The sequence below is a fragment of the Amblyomma maculatum genome, chromosome 3 (assembly GCF_055883805.1).
Source record: "Amblyomma maculatum isolate TAMU_Amacu chromosome 3, ASM5588380v1, whole genome shotgun sequence".
NCBI lineage: Eukaryota > Metazoa > Arthropoda > Arachnida > Ixodida > Ixodidae > Amblyomma > Amblyomma maculatum.
This window is the reverse complement of record NC_139346.1, coordinates 47836672-47857634: the sequence shown is the minus strand read 5'-3', so window position 1 is coordinate 47857634 and position 20963 is coordinate 47836672. Positions and strand designations below refer to the sequence as shown.

Below are 20963 nucleotides of genomic sequence, written 5' to 3'. Positions count from 1 at the left end.
TGTGCTGCCATGTGTTCCTGCTAAGCCACACAATGAAGATCAGGCAATAGTGGCCTTAATGAAATCCTTAGACTTTAACCCATTCAGTTGCATTAAAAAAGTGGCTGTCCCCTCCGCCCACCAAAGCAAGACATTTGAAGAAATCTCTCGGAATTCATTTCATAATAGTGGATTATAATAAGAAACTTCACGTGAAATCTAGTCAAAGTTATTTTAACCGACTTTGTTTTTCAGATGGCGTCTTCATTTTCCTAGTCACGAGTTATTCCGTTCCATTCAACAAATATGTTCTGAGGCTCATAGCTCAATTACGCTTTTTTGCTTTATAAATGTTCTTCCGCGGTTATTATGCAGTATGTTTTATGGCCTACAAGTTCAGACAAGGCATTCAAAGCTGGCATGAAAATTTGCTCATGCCTTTAGATTTCTTCCTATTTCTTCTCTGGGGATATGCCTTTGTTAGCAATGGTTTCCACTAGCGACACGGCCTGTTAGGATTGAGTAATGCATTATTTTCGTTATTTAAAAAACAATTGATAAACCCAGAATTATGATATCTAAGACGTCTGCCTAGAGTACAGTACTTAAAATGCGTATTCGAGGTAAGAACCAAGTTACAGCTCACCTGTCTCTGTGTCTGGATAAGTGTTTCCAACATGGACTGCAAAAGATGAAACGTATAGAAGAAAACATTTTAGGCAAACATACCCTTCAGGCCTGCAGGGAAACTTAGGGTCATTTATAGAGGGTAGCCATAGTACTCCCCCCCCCCCCCCCCCGCCCCTACCACATCATAATTCTTGAAACTGCTGTGTGCTGAGAGAAAAAGTCAAATTATTTTTATTCCGCTTACTTATGCGTTTACGCAAGTGCCGATGTATAGGTTTGTTCTCCAGCAAGGCGCCTTAATTCCTTTTCTGTTCATCTACATTAATTTATACATTCGGACTGTAGAAAGTGATAACAAAACTTCCGGCTGCATTAAGGTTTTAGCATGCCTATGTTGTCATGTGACAAAAGTACAACAATCTAGAGCATATATATCATTTTATAAATGTCTTGTAGATGTACGCATGGTTTCATACTGCTTTGTCTTTATGACGATCAATGTGACAAAGCGATTAAGGCTATGAGAGGCGCCGTAGGGAGGTCTTCAGAAATTTCGACCACCTGAGGTATTTGTGTGCACTGACACAGCAATGAGCACGGATGTCTCTCCCTTCAGCCAACATAAAAACGTAGCCGGCGGATGTGGGATTCGACCCTGGGTACTCCTGCATAGTATCTGGACCTTTTCACCACTACGCTATATAGGCGGATCAGCAAACTATTTATTCGAGCGAAAGGTCTAATATGTAACCATGGTTACACGCGATTTAGCAAGCTTCATTGGAAGTGTGAATAGGATGCCGCTCATATTCATCTTATGCATAGCGTAGACTCGATAGCTCCTAATAACATTTCCTTATGCTTCCTCGATTTTATTATTACATTGCTTTTGAAGGCCTCGCCGTAGTGGCGCAGTGGCTAAGACGAACGGCTAGTATTTCGGAGTAGCCAGGTTCAATCCCGACCGCTGGCGGCTGCATTTAGGTAGAGCCAAAATGAAGGCGCATCCGCGTAGTGTGCGAGGTCAGCGCATGCTAAATATCACCAAATGGTGGTCGTTACTCACACCTTTCAATACAGCACATCTTTCTCTCGTTTCACTTTCACTACCAACTCCATTCTTTCACTGATAGAGCGGTTCAGGTACACACAGAAACTGTGTGACAAACGATGCATCCCCTTTCCTGTAAACCAACTGTTATTATGCGTTTCTTTCTACGCACTACATGCTGATGCATACTTCTTCCTCTTTATTTCCACTAACATGTCATTAACTAGAGTTATTTCTCTGACCCACTCTGCCCTCTTCCTATCTGTTAATGTTACCCCTACCATTTTTCGTTCCATACCCCTCTGGGTTGTCCTCAATTTAAGTAGAACCCTATTCGTCAACCTCCACGTTTCAACCTCATAAGTGAGCACACGTAAGATGCAACTGTTGTATACTTTCCTCTTGATCGATACTGGTGTGCTGCTAGTCATAACCTGCGAGTGCTTGACAAAGGCGCTCCATTCTTAGTCTTATTCTACTAGTTATTCCCCTTTCATGGTCAGGATCTGCGGTTACTATCTGTTCAAAGTAGACATATTCGCCTACCACTTCCAGTGCTTCGCTGCCTATAGTGAACTGCTGTTCCTTCCCGAGGTTGTTGAACATTACGTTAGTCTTCTGACTATTGATGTTAAAGCATACATTTCTGCTGTCCCTGTCTGGGTCATCAATCATTCTTTACAGTTAATCCACTAAGTTATTTAACAGGAAATCTCATCAGCGAATCAAACATTACTGAGGTATTCTTCATCGACCCTTAACCCTAACCGCTCCTATTCCAAGTGTCTCAATACTTCCTTTGAGCAAGCTACGAATAGTACTAGGGAGACCGTTTCTCCTTGCCTAACACCTTTCTTTACTGGCATTTTGTTACTTTCTTTATGCAGAACTATGGCTGCTGTGTAGACAATATATATATCTTCTAGTACTTTACACATATACTGCGCATAAGGCTCGTATAAACCCTAGTTTCGGAATGCCTGTATGACTGCCGAAGTTTCTACTGAGTCAAATGATTTTTCGTAATCAAAGAATGCTATGATAAGTGCTGGCTATATTATCTGTAATTTTTATTACTTGGTTGATGGTATTGATATGATTGTTAGTAGACTACCTTCTCTGAAACCCTGCATGATTTATTGCTTGATTATTCTGCAAGATTGTCCAGATTCAGTTACCGATTACGTAGTAAACATCTATGTACCTGATAATAGGCTCTTTGGCCAGCAATTTTGCCAGTCCTTAGCGTCTCCCTTTTTATGAATTCACATAACGTTAGCGTTCTCTATGGCTTCTGTGCAGTCAATGACCAGGCAATGCATATAAAGGGTGGCCAATTTTTTTAGTAATATATCCCCCCGTCTTTCAACAAATCTGTAGTTACCTAACCCTCTCTAGCTGTTTTCCTCCTTTTCATTGTTTCTAAAGCTTTTTTAACCTCATCCTTCGTTACTGGTGGTACGTCTGACTCCTTTTAATACTGCCTATATCGTTATTTCGGCTATAACCTCAGCTACTATATAAATCAGCACAGAACTCCTCAGCTAAGTTAATTATCCTGTTCATATTCGTGATGAATATGAAGTTGCCCGCCTTCTCTCTTAGCGCATATATCTGATTTGATATAAGGCTGCTCGCATTCTTTAGGTAATTCTCAATATTCCCTGTACAGAGGACAACCGATGGTCGCGTAAGGTAACAAATTGTATTCAAAGGGAAGGAAAGCATAGACGGGAGTTGCAGAAAATTAGGTGTGTGGATGAGGTGAAGTAGTTCGCAGGGGTAAAGTGGATGCAACTAGCAGAGGACCGGGTTACTTGGACGAGTATGGGAGAGGCCTTCGCCTCGCAGTGGGTATAGTCCTGCTGCCGCCGCTGCTGCTGCTGCTGCTGCTGTGCTGCTGTGCTGCCGCCGCCGCCGCCGCCGCCGCCGCTGCCGCCGCCGCCGCCGCCGCCGCCGCCGCTGCTGCTGCTGCTGCTGCTGATGATGATGATGATGATGATTATGCTTAGGAGAAATAATATAATAATTTGTTCACAGGAAAATAAAAATGTTCTGTATATGTCACACTCGTTCTTTGGAGATATTATCTGGCCTTAAGGGAAGGGAAGAAGGATGGAGTGAAACCGGAAAAAGAGGGAAGGGGGTGCCCCAGTAAAGGGTTCTGAAGTAATTTCGGCCACCTGGGCAGCTTTAACGTGCACTGACATAGCACAGAACAAGGACGCGTCTTCTTTTCTTTCTCTACCGAAATGGAGCCCCCGGCGGGCGGGATCGAATCCGGGTACTCTGGTGCAGTGATCGGGAATTTTCGCCACCGCGATGGGGCAATACTTTTATAGGAAAGGAAAGACAAAATATATATCTCAATTCGCTAGTGACACCTATGCGGCGCAGGAAGAAGTTATGAGAGATTTATAGTAAAAGGTTAATGCGGTTGTTTAACGGGAGAAATGCAAAGTTCAATAAAGAGATTTAGAGACTGCGCGGTAAAATAATTGTTAGGGCCAGGCTTGGCGGCTTAGCGCACGAATCAGTATGCGTTGAATGACATTTGCCAGCGAACGATGTACGGTAATAGAAAGCTACATATCAAGGCCTGGATCGCAGGCTTCGCTTTTTATTAGTTCTTTTTGCAGAATCAATGTCCCTGAACAGCCTGAAAACTTATCACCTCTGACATGGCGTTGTTCCCCAAGTGTGTAGCGTTTTAGTCTCGGCCTATGGAAGTTCAAAGCTACCCAGCTTTTGACGTACACGGAAAATGCGATAGGAGAGCGATTGCGGGAAGCATTCCATCAATGCACTCATATGGCTTCAGAGAGAGGCTACGAAGCTTCATCAGAAACTTAAGAACCCTGACATCGTTCCTTGTAGCCGTATGAGTGCCATTACGTTGATGCTAATGAGTATATATTTATCACAAATCTGGTGCAACGTTGTGGGGCCCTAAGCATATCAGAACGGAAAATGAACACTTTGTGTGAAGCAACCAAAAGTTCGAAATTTGGCTTCCACTTGCATGTGAGTGCGTCATCATTCATGTTGACTGGCCTGGTCACGAATGAAGCTTGATGCATAAGGGGATGCAGCGTACCGTAAAAAGGAGGCTAAAAAATGTGTTCTAAGGCTGCGGTGATAGCTCAATCCTCAGTTTAATGTCAGATCGACTAACTGAATGGAAGCGTGTGGAGTCGTTTTCAGCGACGAGTGTTAGCGGTGCTGGCCGCGAGACGAAACAGAACACCGACAGCTGCAGAAATGAGCATCAGACATAATACCGGCATGGTGGCGCTGTTCGGTTGGTGATGGTGAAAGCAGCATTTGGAGATTCTTCTAGGACAGCACACACATACATTTTACAGCTACTTGCAACAGCGTACTTATGACTCCAAGAAATATCTTGCAACCCGCGGTCGCCCTAACCAACCGCCTAAAGCAGATGCCGGGTTATACGTCCCAGCATAGCAACTTGGCGTTCTTGAACCGACCAGACACTCAGTTCGCGTTTCCCGGGATCGGTTGTTTAGTCGTGTGTCTAACGTCCACGTTTCCAAGCTTTTTAAAGCATTTGTAAAGACTTCTGTGCCATTCTTTCGTAAAACACACCGCTGGATACAAAGGAACCAATCACAAAAGACTCAGAAGCTGAGATGCTAACCAAAAAGCATGCATACCGCGCATGGAGAGAGCCGAATAAAACCAGATGACGGCGCAGGTCTACAAGGGTCCTCTAACACATCCCCGCATCTCTGGCTCAAAGCCCCACCCAGATCCAACAATAAACACAGTACGCCAGCGCAAAGCGTGATGAGCTCATACATGAACAAACTGTGAGAGTACTTAGTTTTGTATGTGGTTTACATTAAAAAGTAGTTCGAGAGGACTGTGGAATGTACACTGCAGAATTGCGAAATCCTGAGTGTTGCTGCTGCACGCGATGCACCCCGTTTGCTCTCAGTATCATTTTCAAATATATGCACCATCGTTATCATTGCTACTGTCCTGTTTGTAATTATCACTTATTTCAACATCACTGTCATCGCTACTATCGTACTCACTGTAGAAGGGAATTATGATGCGGTATTCACGATCCCGGGCGTGCCGCAGTTGGTTAAAGCACTCGGCTCGGGATACTGGGGATGAAGGTTCAATTCCCAATGAAGGAAGGAGTTTTATTGATCTCTTAATGCCATTAGCATGATTGACATGTGACACATCAGCGTACAGATCAGGCACAAATTCCGCGTACAACTCTCGCGCGCTAGATTTATTTCCATGAGCCTAGAAAGGCTGTCGCCTTAAACTACACTTTTTATTAGACGAGTTTACCAAGGTTCACTTCTAAAACGACCACAACTTCGTACATCGATGACACACAAGAATGCTCTTGGTTTGAAGGTAGATTTAGGCGTCCTGTGGTGTAGCCACCAGCCGGCAGTCTACGTCATAAATGTTTTATTTACTGTTCAGAAAACATTATTGGGGGGTGAGATCAGCTCTTGAAAGAATGGTCTCGTCCATTTAATTCGACGGTAAATAACCACATTATTGTCGTACTTATGCCGAATGTTGGATGCCGCATCTTTTTGAGGAAGTCAGTTTGTGCACAAATTACACCATAATCCTGTTGTGTCAATCTCCTGCTACCATGTACTTCTTTCATTGGCTCGCTGAGTGCAACCATTGTGAATTTTCGTGTCAAAGTCTAGTGTGAAGCTTCATGCGGGTTGCAACATATCACTTGTTCCTATTTAAATAGATCTTAACACATGGCAATAAGCACGAAGAACAATCCCAATCGTGCACGCAGTTACAGGCGTTTCAATTGGATAAGTAAACGAATGGAACACAGGTGATGGTTCACAGACATATAATCGGGTGCAACAGTACATGAACGATAAGGAAACAGAAACTAATCGTCTGGTACCTGCAACAACAAAAGCCAAACGAGCACTCATACATGCGTACACACGCCACAGCATACACATTATGCAGTATCGGGTGCAGGAGCGCCGTCCCTCGGTCATCAGATTGTTTATTCATCCGTGCTCATTTCACTTTAGAAAGAATCTCTCCCCAAGCAGCACCTAATCTGTAAGTATCAATGTCTGGACGCCTGCGTATGCCTCCTTTAATGGTGCTGAGGTGGCTCATAATCAAACTACTAAATATCCCGCCGACTTAGTTGTGCAACTACCCGGGGATACTTCGCCAAGGACAGGTTGTCTCCATAAAGCGATCTCCTACACCATTACTGGATTACCAGACACTGATGCCTCCTACACAAAAACTGTCTCCAAACACCGGTCAAAGCTAGAGTAAACTTCAAGGTAACACCAATTGAAATCCCATATATTTAGGCTACATTCAAAAGGACTCTATCAAGACCCATACAAAACCTGTGACACTAAAGCCGATTTAGGACATGCTCTGTAAATGCCCACGGTCCCTACCTGGGAGCCCCATATGTGACTGTGACCATTGGGAGACTGCTGCTCAGACCCGACCCAGCGAAACAGATCAAGGTATGCAAGGTATATTGATACAGCTGCCGATATAACGGCTGCCGATATAAGGTATATTGGCAGCCGTTTTAGTGGGAAGCGGCCTTTCGAGAATCATGCAAAACATATTTTCTTTTCTTCGTTCATAAGTTGCCATTCTGACGGACGCTCAATCACGAATTGCATCTTTTTGGTTTTTTTCAGGGGCTACTCTACATTGTTAGCGCCTTTTGTTACCAATTCTACTCGAATGTTTGGCACAGACGTACTAAAACGACATGAAACGTTTCCTACAACTCGTCAGGAGTTCGCAACATCTAATAGCATGCAACTTTCTTTGAAACCGTTCCTTTCTGGCGTTCTACAGGACACTCTCCTTGGCCCTTTAGACTTTTTGTATTCATTAACGACCTCTTTGATTGCTTTATCTTATCTATTCGTTTATTTGCTGAAGACTGCTCAATATTTCGTGAAATAACAGCCGACGCTGACGTACCTGCCTTTCAAACTGATATTGACCCCCTCTGTTCTTGGTGCGCAACATATCGAATAACGCCTAACGTTATCAAATATAAATTTTTGCTCATATCTCAAGCCACAAGCGACTTAACCCTGTACCACATTAACAATATCGCTCTCGAATCTGCCACGGCTTGCATGTGCCTTGGCGTTTATATCACTTGTAACCTATGGTGAAAGATTCAAGTCGAGTTTACCACTCATCCACTTCAAGCACTAAACTACTCTTTTACTCTCTATCCACAAAGAGTGTATTAATCGCCCGTTTATACCCAGGCACTATTGAATTTAATAATTTTATCAAACTTATTCAAAACAACATCTTTTGATTCATACTTTCTATCAACAATTGGACAATGAAATGTATCCTATCTACAGTGAGGTATACGCTGAACTTCTCACCACTTGCATCCCGACTGTGCTACATACATTTTTTTACCAGAAAAGTCTTCATAAATAACTGCTTATTTCAACTTCATATCGGTCTTCAAGCTTACTTCATCTTCTGAAGTTGGCACAATCGCATCTAGTATCAAAGCATTCTTGGACTGTGCTATCCCGCGCCCCTCGAAATACTGGAATCACCTTCTTTCTTGCCCTGCAGTGATTAATAAACTTCCACTATTTCCGTCTGCGGTGTGCAACATGCAGTATCCTGATATTTTAGTATTGTAAAAAATAGGTTGCTGACTGTGTGTCAGTTATTTACCTCCCTGATTTTAAATGTGTAATCATTAAATTCAGATATGCAAAGATAATTGTATAATGCATGTTAATCACCCTAATGTACCATATTCTGTCCAAATTTATCTATACATTTCTACATTATTTATCCTTCTGTTATCGGGATTACCCGCTTTTTTCTATTGCTTATTTCATATTTCACCTCTCTTTGTATCTATACTTCGCTCTCTAATGTTTCAAGCCTCAGGGTAATAATGAATAAATAAATAATTAATGAAGAAGTTCACTTAGATCGATTGAAAAGGCATTTTTGGGATGGTCGACGAAATCAGCGCACAGTCATTTATTAATTGCTTTACATCTATTCGACCATCATTAGTGAAAAATATTCACGCCGAAGTAGACTCACAAGTTATTCTGGATTCTGTAAAAACGTTGCCTTACTTATAATTGAGGGAGTGACTTCGTCTGGCAGGATCCGCTCCATCGGAAAAGCAGCTGCATCGGGCGAAATACCTGTTGGAAGATTGAAAAACAATACTCACATAACTGAAATATCTCTATTATATCTCTCTAATAATTCACTTCTAAAATGCATCCTGACGAACTTAACGCCTGACTCCGCCGTAGTTAGAAAAGTTGAGCATTTATAGCTACCAAATTATTAAGGCAGTAAACAATGTTTACCCGCAAAACACAGCAAAAATGTGTTTAGCGATTCAAATTGCTAAAAATCAGCATTATCGGTCTCTATCAGCCTGAAATCGTTTTTACCTTGGTCTCTGCAAGTGTACAGGTCGCAGCAGTGTGGGAACTGGCCAGTCTTTTCAGGTTGTATCGCTTTCCGCTTGCAGAGCCCTTTAAATTCTTGACTAGACAGGCACCTGCGTCAGATAGGCGTTACACGGCAATGAAAATCAATGTTCTTCTTATGTGAAGATTGAAATGTTTCTCTATACATGCTGATGCCCAATTACCAAAAGTGTGTGCAAGGTTGTGACAACGTCACCCGAAGGGTTGAATAAATAATGGGCATTATGCGTTAGGTTCTGTAACAGCTTTCAATAACAAATGTATTCTCTGGGCAACTATTGCAAGCAAAATAAAATGACGAACAAAATGTGTAACATACAACACAAGGCTATATCTATAGAGCAGACAGATGTTTCTTTTTCTTGTATTATCTACATACTATCGGAGCTAGGTCACAATATGCCCTGTATTTCGTGGGCAAAGCACGTAATGAGCTTTGATAAAGGAAGCATGACGGCAGCAGGGATGGCATCTGATTTATATTATCTGCACCGCCTACGTGTCAAACTAGCGAGGGCTATTGAATACTTACACCTAGTATTTTATTGGTACTTTCAGAATTTGCAATGTACATTGCGCATTGCGTTTTCCATTCACATTTACAACTTGAATTTTGGTTAACGATAGGCTTTTTCCGCGGCAGCTTGAGGGCCAAGGCTTATACTATTCACATTTACAATACGTAGTTTCGTGCATTTCTGCAAGACAACTAGTGATAAGGTCCGATGTGGAAGTTGCACGTAGGCAAGCTTTTATAATGGGAGCTGTTGCTAGCCTCGTATCTGTGAAATGTAGTAATCTTGAAACATGCTAAAGCTGCGGTATGAGGCGAGGCACTCTTGTTATCGCGTCCATTTGTATTTTTGTTGATTTGAGCAGTCACAGTACAAGCAACCCACATGATTCAGTGCCATCAGCTTTAAATAGAGGTTCCAACACCCACCAAATTTTTTGCAACTGTTTCGAAATTCGGCACGTAGGCGGATGACTAGAAGAAGTACGTTTTATTTCTCAACTGCAAAGCTTCGTCTACGCAAAAGGCGCCAACTTCGAGAACCTTACTTCCATTGAAATGTGACGCCTTGTAGCAGGGTTTTGTGGCCTGCGATCTTTAGTCCACCCTCCGTATGTATCTCCTTGTTGCCGCTCCTCCCTCGTAGTCCAGAACCAGATGGCGTAGAGCCTAAGATGATCGACCGGTATAGGTAGATGAATGGGCAGCTATTCAACCGATGGCAGGTGCGAGTGCATGCTCCTACAAACAAAATAATGATGGAATGTGGAAACATCAACCATCAATATGCATGTCCTCCTGTTTTGTAAACAATAACGCATCCCCGTAATAACTTGGTGGAGGTGCGGGATAGTACTGGACGGTGCCGAACATCGATGAAGCAGACGCTTGGCCGGGCTCCCGCCTCACCTAACAGCCATGGCAAGCCACGACGAGAAGGTCATACTTTGCGTTAAACTGGAAGCGCTTCCAACCCAAGCCGCGAGCATAAAATAAAGGTCAGTTCTTTGCTCCACGAACGTAAGCCCTGAACATCTCGGCTGGCCTATGAGGATGTCGCGGATTGGCTGATGCAGTACTAACGTATCAGCAAATAAACGCGCTGGGACTCGGTCACACTCTAAAAAAAAGTGAGTTGGACGTAGGGCAGTAGAACAATTTCACTCCTTTCTGCCATTTTGTGTCTCTTATTGGCATAAAAGTGTAATATAAAAAACCATTGGCTGCATCTCTCTTCGCTGCGGGACTCTGACCCCTCGCAGGAGGTTAGAAAAAACTGCTGTAGTGGAAGTCAAGAACACTGTAGCTGGGGTGAAGCCCATAGCGGCCACCTTGAAGGGGGCAAGAAGTGAAATGTCAAGGGCTTGGGAGCAATGTTCGCCGGCGTTGCCAGTGTGTTCTTCAAAGCTCGAAGAGAAGCCGATGACATCATCCAAGTATATCAGAAAAAATATGCTACTTCAAGCTCGCCAGCAGAGTGTCCATTACTCGTTGAAATATCGCTGGCGCGGAAAAGAGGCCAAATGACATCACCTTGAACTCGAAAAGGCCGTCCGGTGTAATGAAGTCGGTCTTGTCGCGATCTCTTTCGTCGACCTCAATTTGCCATCAGCCGCTCTTTAGGTCCATCGATGAGAAGTACCTTGCATTGCAGAGTCGGTCTATTGTGTCGTAGATGCGCGGGAGTGGGTACCCACCCTTATTCGGTATGTGATTAGGTGGCAGTAATCGACGCACAAAGACGTCTCCCATCTCTCTTAACCAGAAAGACTGGTGCCGCCCAGGGGCACTTTGATGGCTGGATGACGTCCTCACGAAGCAATTAATTGACCTGCTTCGGAGGGCTTGGCATTCTCGCGGCGGTACGCGGTAGGGGCTTTGTCACAGAGACCGGGCGTGTTCACTCATTGTAATACGGTGCTTGGCAAGTGGTGTCTGTATCACGTTCGATAATGACGAGAAGCACTCACTGTAGCTCCGGAGAAGACTGCAAATCTGGTCTTTTCTGCGATAACTTAATTCTGGGTTGACGTCAAATGTAGGCTGAAGAAATTAGTCTGGTGCGTCTTCCAGGGGTTGGTCGGGGACGGCAAATGCATCTCGGATTTCCTCTACTTGGTCGAAAAAAGCGGTCGTCGTGACCTTGTTCGGGTGACAGTATTCTTCGGCGATGTTCATGACCAGTATCTGAGCTTGTCCATGACGGATATGAATGATGATTCTTGCAATGCTAATTTTTCTATCTAGAAAAACCTGGGTGTTTCCTTCGCGATGCCTTTGGCGGTTTCAATTTCTGCGCTAACAATGACGACTACGTCTCTTGATTGGGGTGGCATGGTCAATTCTCTGTCAAGGAGGTTTAGAGCAACGTGTTTGCGTCGCCGTCGTTGCAGCAGGTGTGGCTTTGTCCGTCGAGAGCTTTATGAGCTTCGATCAGAGGTTGATGATCGCCCTATGTTCGTTTAGAAATTCGATGCCCAAACTCAAGTCGCGGCAGCACCACTGCGGAACGTCGTAAGTGCGTTCATACACTGTTACTCTTGCGGTGCATCGTCCCGACAGAGTTATGAGGTGACCACCAGTGGTGCGAAAGAACGGGGCATTCCAAGCGGTCGTTACTTTCCTGAGCTCGAATCAAAACGTTCAGTGATGACTGAATAGTCAGTTCCGGTGTCGACTAGGGCGGTGAACGTGCGACGGTCGACAGCAATTTCAAGGTCGTTTGTTCGTGTCCTCGAATTGTACGTGGGCCTTGGTACCCGATCTCGGTTCCGTCGTTTATTGAGGTCATGGACGAGGCACACCGTTGTTGCCTCTCTGGGCGGTGGTATCGGCTTGCACTCTAGACGTTTTGTCTTCGTACGTAGCGGTGGTGTCACTTTGAAGTCGAGGGCATTTTCATAAAAAAGTAGGCTTAAGAGCGGCGTCGTCGTTACTCGTCGGCGGCGGCGGACGATCTTTGTTAATTCATCGTTGAGCCACCTCCAAAGGTTGCTGCTTTAATTTTCCCTACGGGGGATAGGCGACCTTCCGTGGACATAACTGCGGCCCGGTGACGCAAATCGCGAGTGCTGCGGCGACTATGCGGGGCATGGGTGTTTTGAAGACATGTAGTCTGCCTTGCGAAGCCGCGCAGGCCAATGCGTTTGTATAGGCAGTGGCGTAATATGGGGCCGTCCTTACCGTTGTGGAAGCATAGCGGGTGGTTGTTCGCAGCACTGCAGGCGTCGCACTTTCTGGGGCTTGAACGTTGTTCGTAGGTATGGCGGGCGGGGGCCAAGTGGCGACGTTCAGGTGCAGTTTGTTCGCGTCGAGCGTGGTTGGTGAGTCGCGTCGGGGTACAGGAAGGCGTGTGGAAGCATCGTAGTTGATTTCGTAGGGTTGCTGTATAGTATGTCATTTAGACCGCACCCCACCATCAGACGTCATTTTTCTCATAGGAGACTGGAATGCTAAGGCCGGGAGTGAAGAAATATCCGGAATTATAGGCAAGTTCAGTCTTGGCGAGCCAAATGAAGCTGGGCAGAGGCTAGTAGAATTTTGTCAAGAAAACAACCTGACCATAGTGAATGCTCATTTTCAACAGCACAAGAGGCGCCTGTACACATGGACTTCACCGGACGGTCTGTACAGGAATCAGATCGATTATATTCTTTGCCAGCAGAGATGGAGAAGCGCTATACAAGCAGTAAAAACAAGACCTGGGGCCGATTGTGGCACCGATCATCAGCTTCGTGTTGCCAAAATTAAGCTCCGATTGAGGAAAACGCAGAAAACTAGAAGGCCTTTCAGGTATGATCTGGATCAAATTCCATTAGAATATGCTATGGAAGTGAGGAATCGATTTCAAGAATTAGATCTAGAAGACAGAGAGCCCGAAGAGATGTGGACTGATGTTCGAGATACAATACACGAAGTTGCCACTAAGGTAGTTCCAAAGCAAAAGAAATGCAAGAAAGCAAACTGGTTATCTGAAGAGGCTTTGCAAATAGCTGAGGAAAGGCGGGTGGCAAAAGTTATGGGGGAAAGAGAAAGATACAAGGTTCTTAATCCGGATTTTCAGAAAATAGCAAGGAGAGATAAGAATGCCTTCCTGAACATACAGTGGCAAGCAGCTGAGGACAATAGCCAATTAAGGAACACAAGAGCTCTGTATAAGAAAATCAAAGATATCAAAGGAAGCTTCTGTGCTAAGCTGAGCGTGATAAAGGACAAACAAGGCAAGGACCTCGCTGAAGCCTCAGAGATAAAAAAGAGGTGGCAGGACTACACAGAATAACTCTACAATAAGGACCCGAATGTGCAAACCCAACATAAGACGGTTGGGATTACTGATCTTGAGCCGGGCATCCTGACGAGTGAAGTTGAATGGGCCTTAGCCAGCCTTGCTAAGAGCAAAGCTAGCGGAATTGATGGCATTCCAGCTGAGTTGCTTCAAAACCTGAACCATGACGCTGTTAACATTCTGCATACATTATGTCAGAAGATTTGGACAACCCTGCAGTGGCCACAGGATTGGAGAAGGTCCGTTTACATCCGTATTCTAAAGAAAGGCAGTGCCAAAGATTGTTCCAACTACCACACGATCGCGACTAGTTCGCATGCTAGCAAGGTGATGTTGAAACTCCTCCAAGGTAGGCTGCAGCAGTATGTGTATCGGGAGCTTCCGGACATGCAAGCTGGGTTTCGCAAGGGCAGAGGAACTAGAGACCAAATTGCCAACCTTCGCTGGATCATGGAAAAAGCAAGAGAGTTCCAGAAACCCATCTACCTCTGCTTTATTGACTATGCGAAAGCGTTTGACTGCTTAGATCACAGCAGATTGCGGCAGGCTCTCCAAGAGATGGGAGTTCTAATTCACCTCATCTGTCTCCTCAGGAACCTGTATGAAGGGCAAGAGGTCACAGTCAAAACTGGGCGTGGTATTACTGACTGGTTGCCGATTGAGAAAGGAGTGAGGCAAGGCTGCATACTGTCGCCTTGCCTATTTAACCTATATGCAGAGTGCATCATGAGGAAGGCCGGTCTGGACGAGTCTTCAGCTGGAGCAAAGATTGCTGGAAAACGCATCAACAACCTTAGATATGCGGTTGATACCACTTTAATGGCAGAAAGTAAAGTTGAACTCACGAGACTTCTGGTGCGCGTACAAGAAGAGTGAGAATTTGGGGTTTAAACTGAACATTAAAAAGACGAAGATCATGGCGTCTTGCCCTATCAAGTCCTGGAGCATCAATGGACAAGAAGTGGAAGCTGTGACAGATTTTCTGTTCTTGGGCTCCAAGATTACCTCGGATGGAGACTGCAGCCATGAAATTAAGGGACGCCTGCTTCTTGGACAGAGAGCAATGGTTAGCTTTGACCGCCTAGTAAAGAGCAGAGACATTAGACTGCCAACCAAGATCCGTATAACCCGTGCTATGGTCTTTCCAGTTGTATGGATGTATGGATGTGAGAGTGTGGACTGTGAAAAAGGCTGTCCGCCGAAGAATTGACACGTTTGAATTGTGGTGCTGGCGAAGACTCTTGAGAGTTCCTTGGACTGCCAGAAGATCAAAGCAGTCGATATTGTCAACCATAAACCCTGAATGCTCATTGAAGGGTCAAATTCTAAAGTTAAAGTTCAGCTACTTTGGTCATCTGATGAGAAGAGAGGAGTCACTGGAGAAAGATTGGATGTTGGGAAAGGTTGATGGTCGCCGGAGAAGGGGTAGGCAGCGGACGCGATGGTTAGATGGCATCCTCGAGGCACTGCCGATGAAGTTATGTGATGTTAGGGAGATAGTGAGAGACCGGAAAGCGTGGCGTGACATGGTCCATAGGGTCACGAAGAGTCGGAGACGACTGAACGACTGAACTGATCCGGCAAGGTAGGATTCCCAAGCGCCTGCTGCACATTTTCACGGACGACGTCCGCAAGTTCCGCTTGTTTAGTTGGCGAGAATGATGGAGCAGCCTGCGCAGCTCTTCCCGAATGAATTCGCGGATAAGATCTCGCAGGCTGTCTTTGTTTGCCGATGATGTGTTGTAGGTGATTCCATAGACAGCCTCTTATGGTCGACTGTATTGGCGGATACGGGCTTCTTTTTCAAAAACGGCCGCTTTTGTCGACGGATTCCTAGCAAGGCCTGAAAGCAGTGATGCGTTCACACCTCTCATTAAACGTTTCACTTGCTCCTCCCACTTCATGTTTGGGTTAGTACTGCGCAAGAGGCGCATAAATAATTTGCTTGGCGTAAATGAGAACAGACTCATTTGGGACCTGAATTCTTGAACTGAGGAGAACAGAACTTGCCAAGGCGATCAAAAACTCCGCTTTGAATGGCTCCCACTCCTTCAAAGAAGTATAATTAGTTTCGGACGAGGTTTGTGCAGATCATTGTAGCGCGAAGTAGAGTTGCCTAAGTTTCGAAACCGCGTTTCAGGCATTGAATCCTGACATGCGGTCGAAACAGTCCATCCAGTCTTCTGCATCTTCAGTAAGTAGTCCTTGGAAGATGGCGGGCTTTTGGGGCTGCACGAAGATAACCGGTGCTGTGAAGTAGGCCATTGTCAATTTCGAGGGCTTGTTTTGGGGAAGAACGGGGTCCAGCAGAAGGCTGTTGAGGTTGGAGCCCTTGAAGTCGGCGGCTGGCAAGCCCTAGGGGACCTGCAAGCTTGTCCCCTAGGGTGACAGGAACGAAGTTTCGGGTTTTGCTTCAAGGGGTAGACCGGATATCAAAGGGCAACAGCTCCACCAGATGTCACGTGGTGGTGACAAGGCGGTATGCAGCAAAAGAGAAGGCCGGCGAAATCGCACTGAAATCAATTCCTTTTTAGAATTAATTGCGCGCGCGAAAGAAATAATCGGTGGCGCCGATAGCAAGAATCGTGCTCGGCGGTCGTGTAATGAACAATGCCAGTTCCACTAGTCACGGCTCATTTCAAAAGCGGCGCAGGAACATCTAGACAAAACCGCGAACGGAGACTAGCATAAACTGGAACATTTTAGAAATAAAAGCGCGGGCTGGAATCCATCGAGGAACATTTCGACTCATCTGCCGGAACAAAGGAAATGATAGACGAGTCTCGTGACAACGAGTATGAAGAAACAAATACAGAATTTATTCGTATGCTAGAATCAGTGATACGGCCGCTTGCCGGCGTCTGCCGAAATTTAGCAAATAAACATTTGAATGGCCCGCAGCAATATGAAGCTGTTCATAGTCTTCAGAAACAAAGCTACATTCTACACTTCGTGACAGCTGCAGCGTTATTCAGAAACCCGTCTTGCAAGGTCCTATTTCTGAATAACACCTTCCTTTCGTCCTTTAATCTTGTGAATCGTTTGGAAATTAATGTAGTCTATCCTCCAGTTGCTTTTTGTTCGGCATGAATAGCGAATGAGACAAAAAACTGGGAAAGCGTTTTAATAATAACTTTTTGTGCAAAATTTCTAGCTTTGCGCCATACACAAAGCAGCGCTGACCGAGCGGTAAGAATTTCATCTGTTTTCTTTGGTTATATTTATCCTCCAAACATTGACCACTTTTAGCATGTCATCTACCATCTCGTGCACACTTTGTTATCTCCCATTTATTCACGGGCAATTGAGCTAACGTCGCCGCAACCAGCATTGGTCCCCGACAATTCAAATTTGTGGGAAATTCGTCATTCTTCCAGCTTGAGTCATTGCATCCACTCGGAATTCATTTTGGGACGTAGCGGCAGAAATAGCGAGCCTGATCACTTGCATGTTTAATAGCTTTAAATTAGCGTTTAACACTTTTATGTGGCTTCTTTTTGGCATGTTGAGATTTTAGTTCACATAAATTTCTTCGGGTGCAGAATTTCTGGTTCCAGATAATTTTGCCAATGTTTTGTTTCTGTCTTCTCCTAGTTATACCGTCCCATTGCTCAGCATGCGGAGGGACGTAGATATACAGTTGGCACGCATTATTGCTGTAGAAACCAAACCGTTCCTGAAATTCATGCATTCAGCATATGCAGAAAAGTGTACTAGCTAATTTGCAAGGATAAAAATTGTTCAAAGAAGCTAAATAATGTCTTATATATATGCTGCAAAAGAGGCGTCGTAATGTAGAGAAGCGTAGTTGTGACATTTGGTTTTGAATATGTTAATTTGGCCGTGTCACACGTTTCATTGGGAAATAAAATCAGAGTGGTTAGGTACAAGATAAAAAAATACTAAAAAAATACCAAATAGATACTAAAAAAATACCAAGAAATATTCACTCCTTACAAGACTTCCCATGTTTTGCTGCAATCTGTTTACCTCTTCACTCATTTCTCCCAAAACTGCATCATTTTGTTTAAGGGGTGATAAATGTGGCCTTGGTGTAATTTTTTACGCAGTTAGTTACGTGAGATTTTAAAACTAATTCAGATTAACTGCAAAAACGTAGATACTCTTCATACTGAGCAGACTTTTAAGCCATCTGAGTTCATGTGCTTACAAGGCGCTGTTGACGATTGGCCTGAACCTGCCAGCCGCCTACAATATTACCTCGACATAATAAATAGCAACATACCCAACTAGCCCAACAATCTATATTATTATTGATCACCGCGACACCATCGTAACAGCTCAACAATGTCTCTCCAAAAGGTAACCTCTAGCATCTCTTAAAATATATATTTTACTTTACGTTGCTCGCCATAGGGGATTATGCGCAAGGACATGCATACGTATGTTGTCCATTTTTTTGCGTTATATGAGGGTTTATGTAGATAATCAATCGAGATTTATAATTGGTGCAATAAGGCTTCTGTTTAGAATTTATTTTTATTTATTTTTCACATCTGTAATTTGTAAAAGCAAAAATGGCAGTTTTCGATTAACAGAATTTCATCCGTAAATGGTCGTCGGGTTTGTTACATCGAGAGGGCGGCAAGATAGAAGCCGTTCGCTGAACTAGTGCACCCTCTCCAGCCAGGCTCCACGCAGTTTCTCAGAAGGTGACCTTTATCATGTTTTAAACGCCATATTTGACTGCAATACGACGCCAGCAGTACGAGATTATGCGCGATGACAACTATACATATATACTGTCAATTGTTTGCTTTCTGTGCTTGTCTATTTAACAATCTACCTTATTTCTGCTTGGTGCAGTAAGGTGTGTGTTTTGATTTCGTTTTTATGATTTTACGGATCCGTGCGTGAAGGCAGAAACTGCTGTTCTTGATTCTGAACATTTCATCCGCAGGTGTTTTCTGGGTTCGTTACGTTGACGAGGCGGCAGAAACAAGCCGTTCTCAGAGACAGTGCACCCTCCACAGCCAGTTTCCATCCCAGCTCAGCCCCTGAACACCTGATTCCTCATGGCCGCATAGACAAAACTACCTGGACAACCTAACTTGGGTCGAAATAACTGTCCCTCCATTTAGTTCATACATGTCAAGGGATCGCTTATCAGTATGAGGTTATGTTAAAGCGAAAGCAGGTGAATAAGTGCTAGTAGTTGAACCGTCTATGCCCTACGTAATTCAGCCAGCATACATTTACGTCGTGTACTCGTGTACCTAAGAGTCATATATATATATATATATTGTAAGAGCACGTTCAGTCTCAGGTTCTCAGGTCCATGTTACCGTCGAACGTTTTTAGCTAGCAACGGACAATCAGTGTGTCAGCAAGACTTCTCTTGCTCTTTCAAGCAAAGAGGTGTCTTTTTTGAGTGACTTTTTGTGCAGCCGCTGAACCCAGGGGTTGTTTCACGTGATCGTTTTGTTTTCATGTTTTTGCTTATCTGCGCCTTGGAGCAAAGGGCTTAGGCATAGTTGTGAGTCAGCGCTTGTACTGTGGCTTTCTTATATCTTGTCATTTGTCTTCGTGTTCGAGCTGTGTAAATTAATAATGAAAAATACCAACCCGCCCAACAAAGTTTCTTGGTTTACCTAGCAGTACAGTCTCTTGCGTCGTCTTCCTTGCCTGACGCCTTCGTTTTTAGCACGCGCCTTTTTACATACGCTCCTCTTCATTGCAACAGTCAGCGAGCGTTGGTGCGACACTGCAATTTTCCCCGGGAGAAAAAGGAGGCAACCTGCCGGCTCATGCCGTCGACACAACAGGCGGGTCATAACAGGACTTGAGGCGGTCTACGTGCACTGTTCCACGCCCGCGGCAACGCATATTTGGTATCGATGCAAACGGTTCTATTAAGTAGTTCACCGGAGATATTGACCATGACATTTGGAAGCAAGTGTCGTAGAGAAGTCGGAGGATGTGTCGGGAACCCAAAGCCACACGAGGGAGTCTGTGGTGTATGAAGGAGCTGGACATGTCGATGCGCGAAGGAAGTGCTGGTGGCACTGGTTCTGGGTTGCGAATAGTCGGGCCAATTGGCGACGACATTCTTCTGCATATGCGGCCGCTTCAGATACTGTGGTTGATTCGGAGTTGTAAGGGCAATAAGAAATTACGATGTCCATAGTTGAGGTGGGTTCACGGCCGTATAGGTCATGATTTGTATTGCAGTATTGTAAGTGTGCGAGACGAACGGGAGAATCCGGTCCCAGTTTAAGTGGTCGGACGCGACATACATGGCCAGCATGTCACTCAAGGTGCGGTTAAAACGTTCCGTCAGGTCGTTTGTCTGCGGATGGTAAGCAGAGGTAAAACGGGGGACAATGCGGCACTGCTAAAGAAGGGCCTCAATGGTCTCGGGAAGAACAACACGACCACGCTCACTGAGCCATTCTTTAGGTGAACCGTGGCCCAAAACAAGATGGCACAGGACGAAAGACGCAACGTCTGGCGCCGACGCCGAAGGTAAAGAGGATGTTTCTGAGTAGCGGGTAAGGTGGTGAGCAGCCACCATGACCGAACGGTTACCAGCTGGAGTGACTGGCAGTGGCCCGTAAAAATCAATACCCACAGGATCGAATGGCAAGGGCTGTATCGGAACGGTGAAGTGGACGGTTTTTGAGACGTTGGCATTCCTGACATGCGCGGACGTAATGACGCACAACGCGGTACATACCCCGACAGTTATAGCGGAAGCGAAGACGAGTGTAAGTTTTCAACACTCCGGCGTGGGCACACTGAGGATCGGCGTGAAGAGCGACGCATATTTAAGAACGGAGCTGCCGAGGAATGACAAGGAGCCACTTGCGTCACTCGGAAAGGCTAATTTCGGCGGTAAAGCATGCCGTCCCGAATGGCAAAATGACGAGTTGGCGACGAAGCATTCAAAAAGCTGGGCGCAGAGAAGGTGTAGATAGAAGTGTGAGAAGAGAAGCGACCCAAGGGTCGGCAATTCGGCGA

At 44.9% G+C, this 20963-nt stretch overlaps 1 protein-coding gene across 1 annotated transcript in view; it reads right to left on the bottom strand.

The window, feature by feature from the left end:
• Positions 1 to 614: 614 nt before the first annotated feature.
• Positions 615 to 20963, bottom strand: part of LOC146194709 (uncharacterized) — an 87609-nt gene continuing 67260 nt past the window's right edge. Inside the window, exons 4-6 of the mRNA XM_084596623.1 lie at positions 9145 to 9254; positions 8815 to 8886; positions 615 to 661 (exon numbers count right to left, since the gene is read on the bottom strand). Of these exons, the coding sequence (XP_084452749.1) occupies positions 615 to 661; positions 8815 to 8886; positions 9145 to 9254 (229 nt within the window). The remainder of the gene's footprint in view (positions 662 to 8814; positions 8887 to 9144; positions 9255 to 20963) is intronic.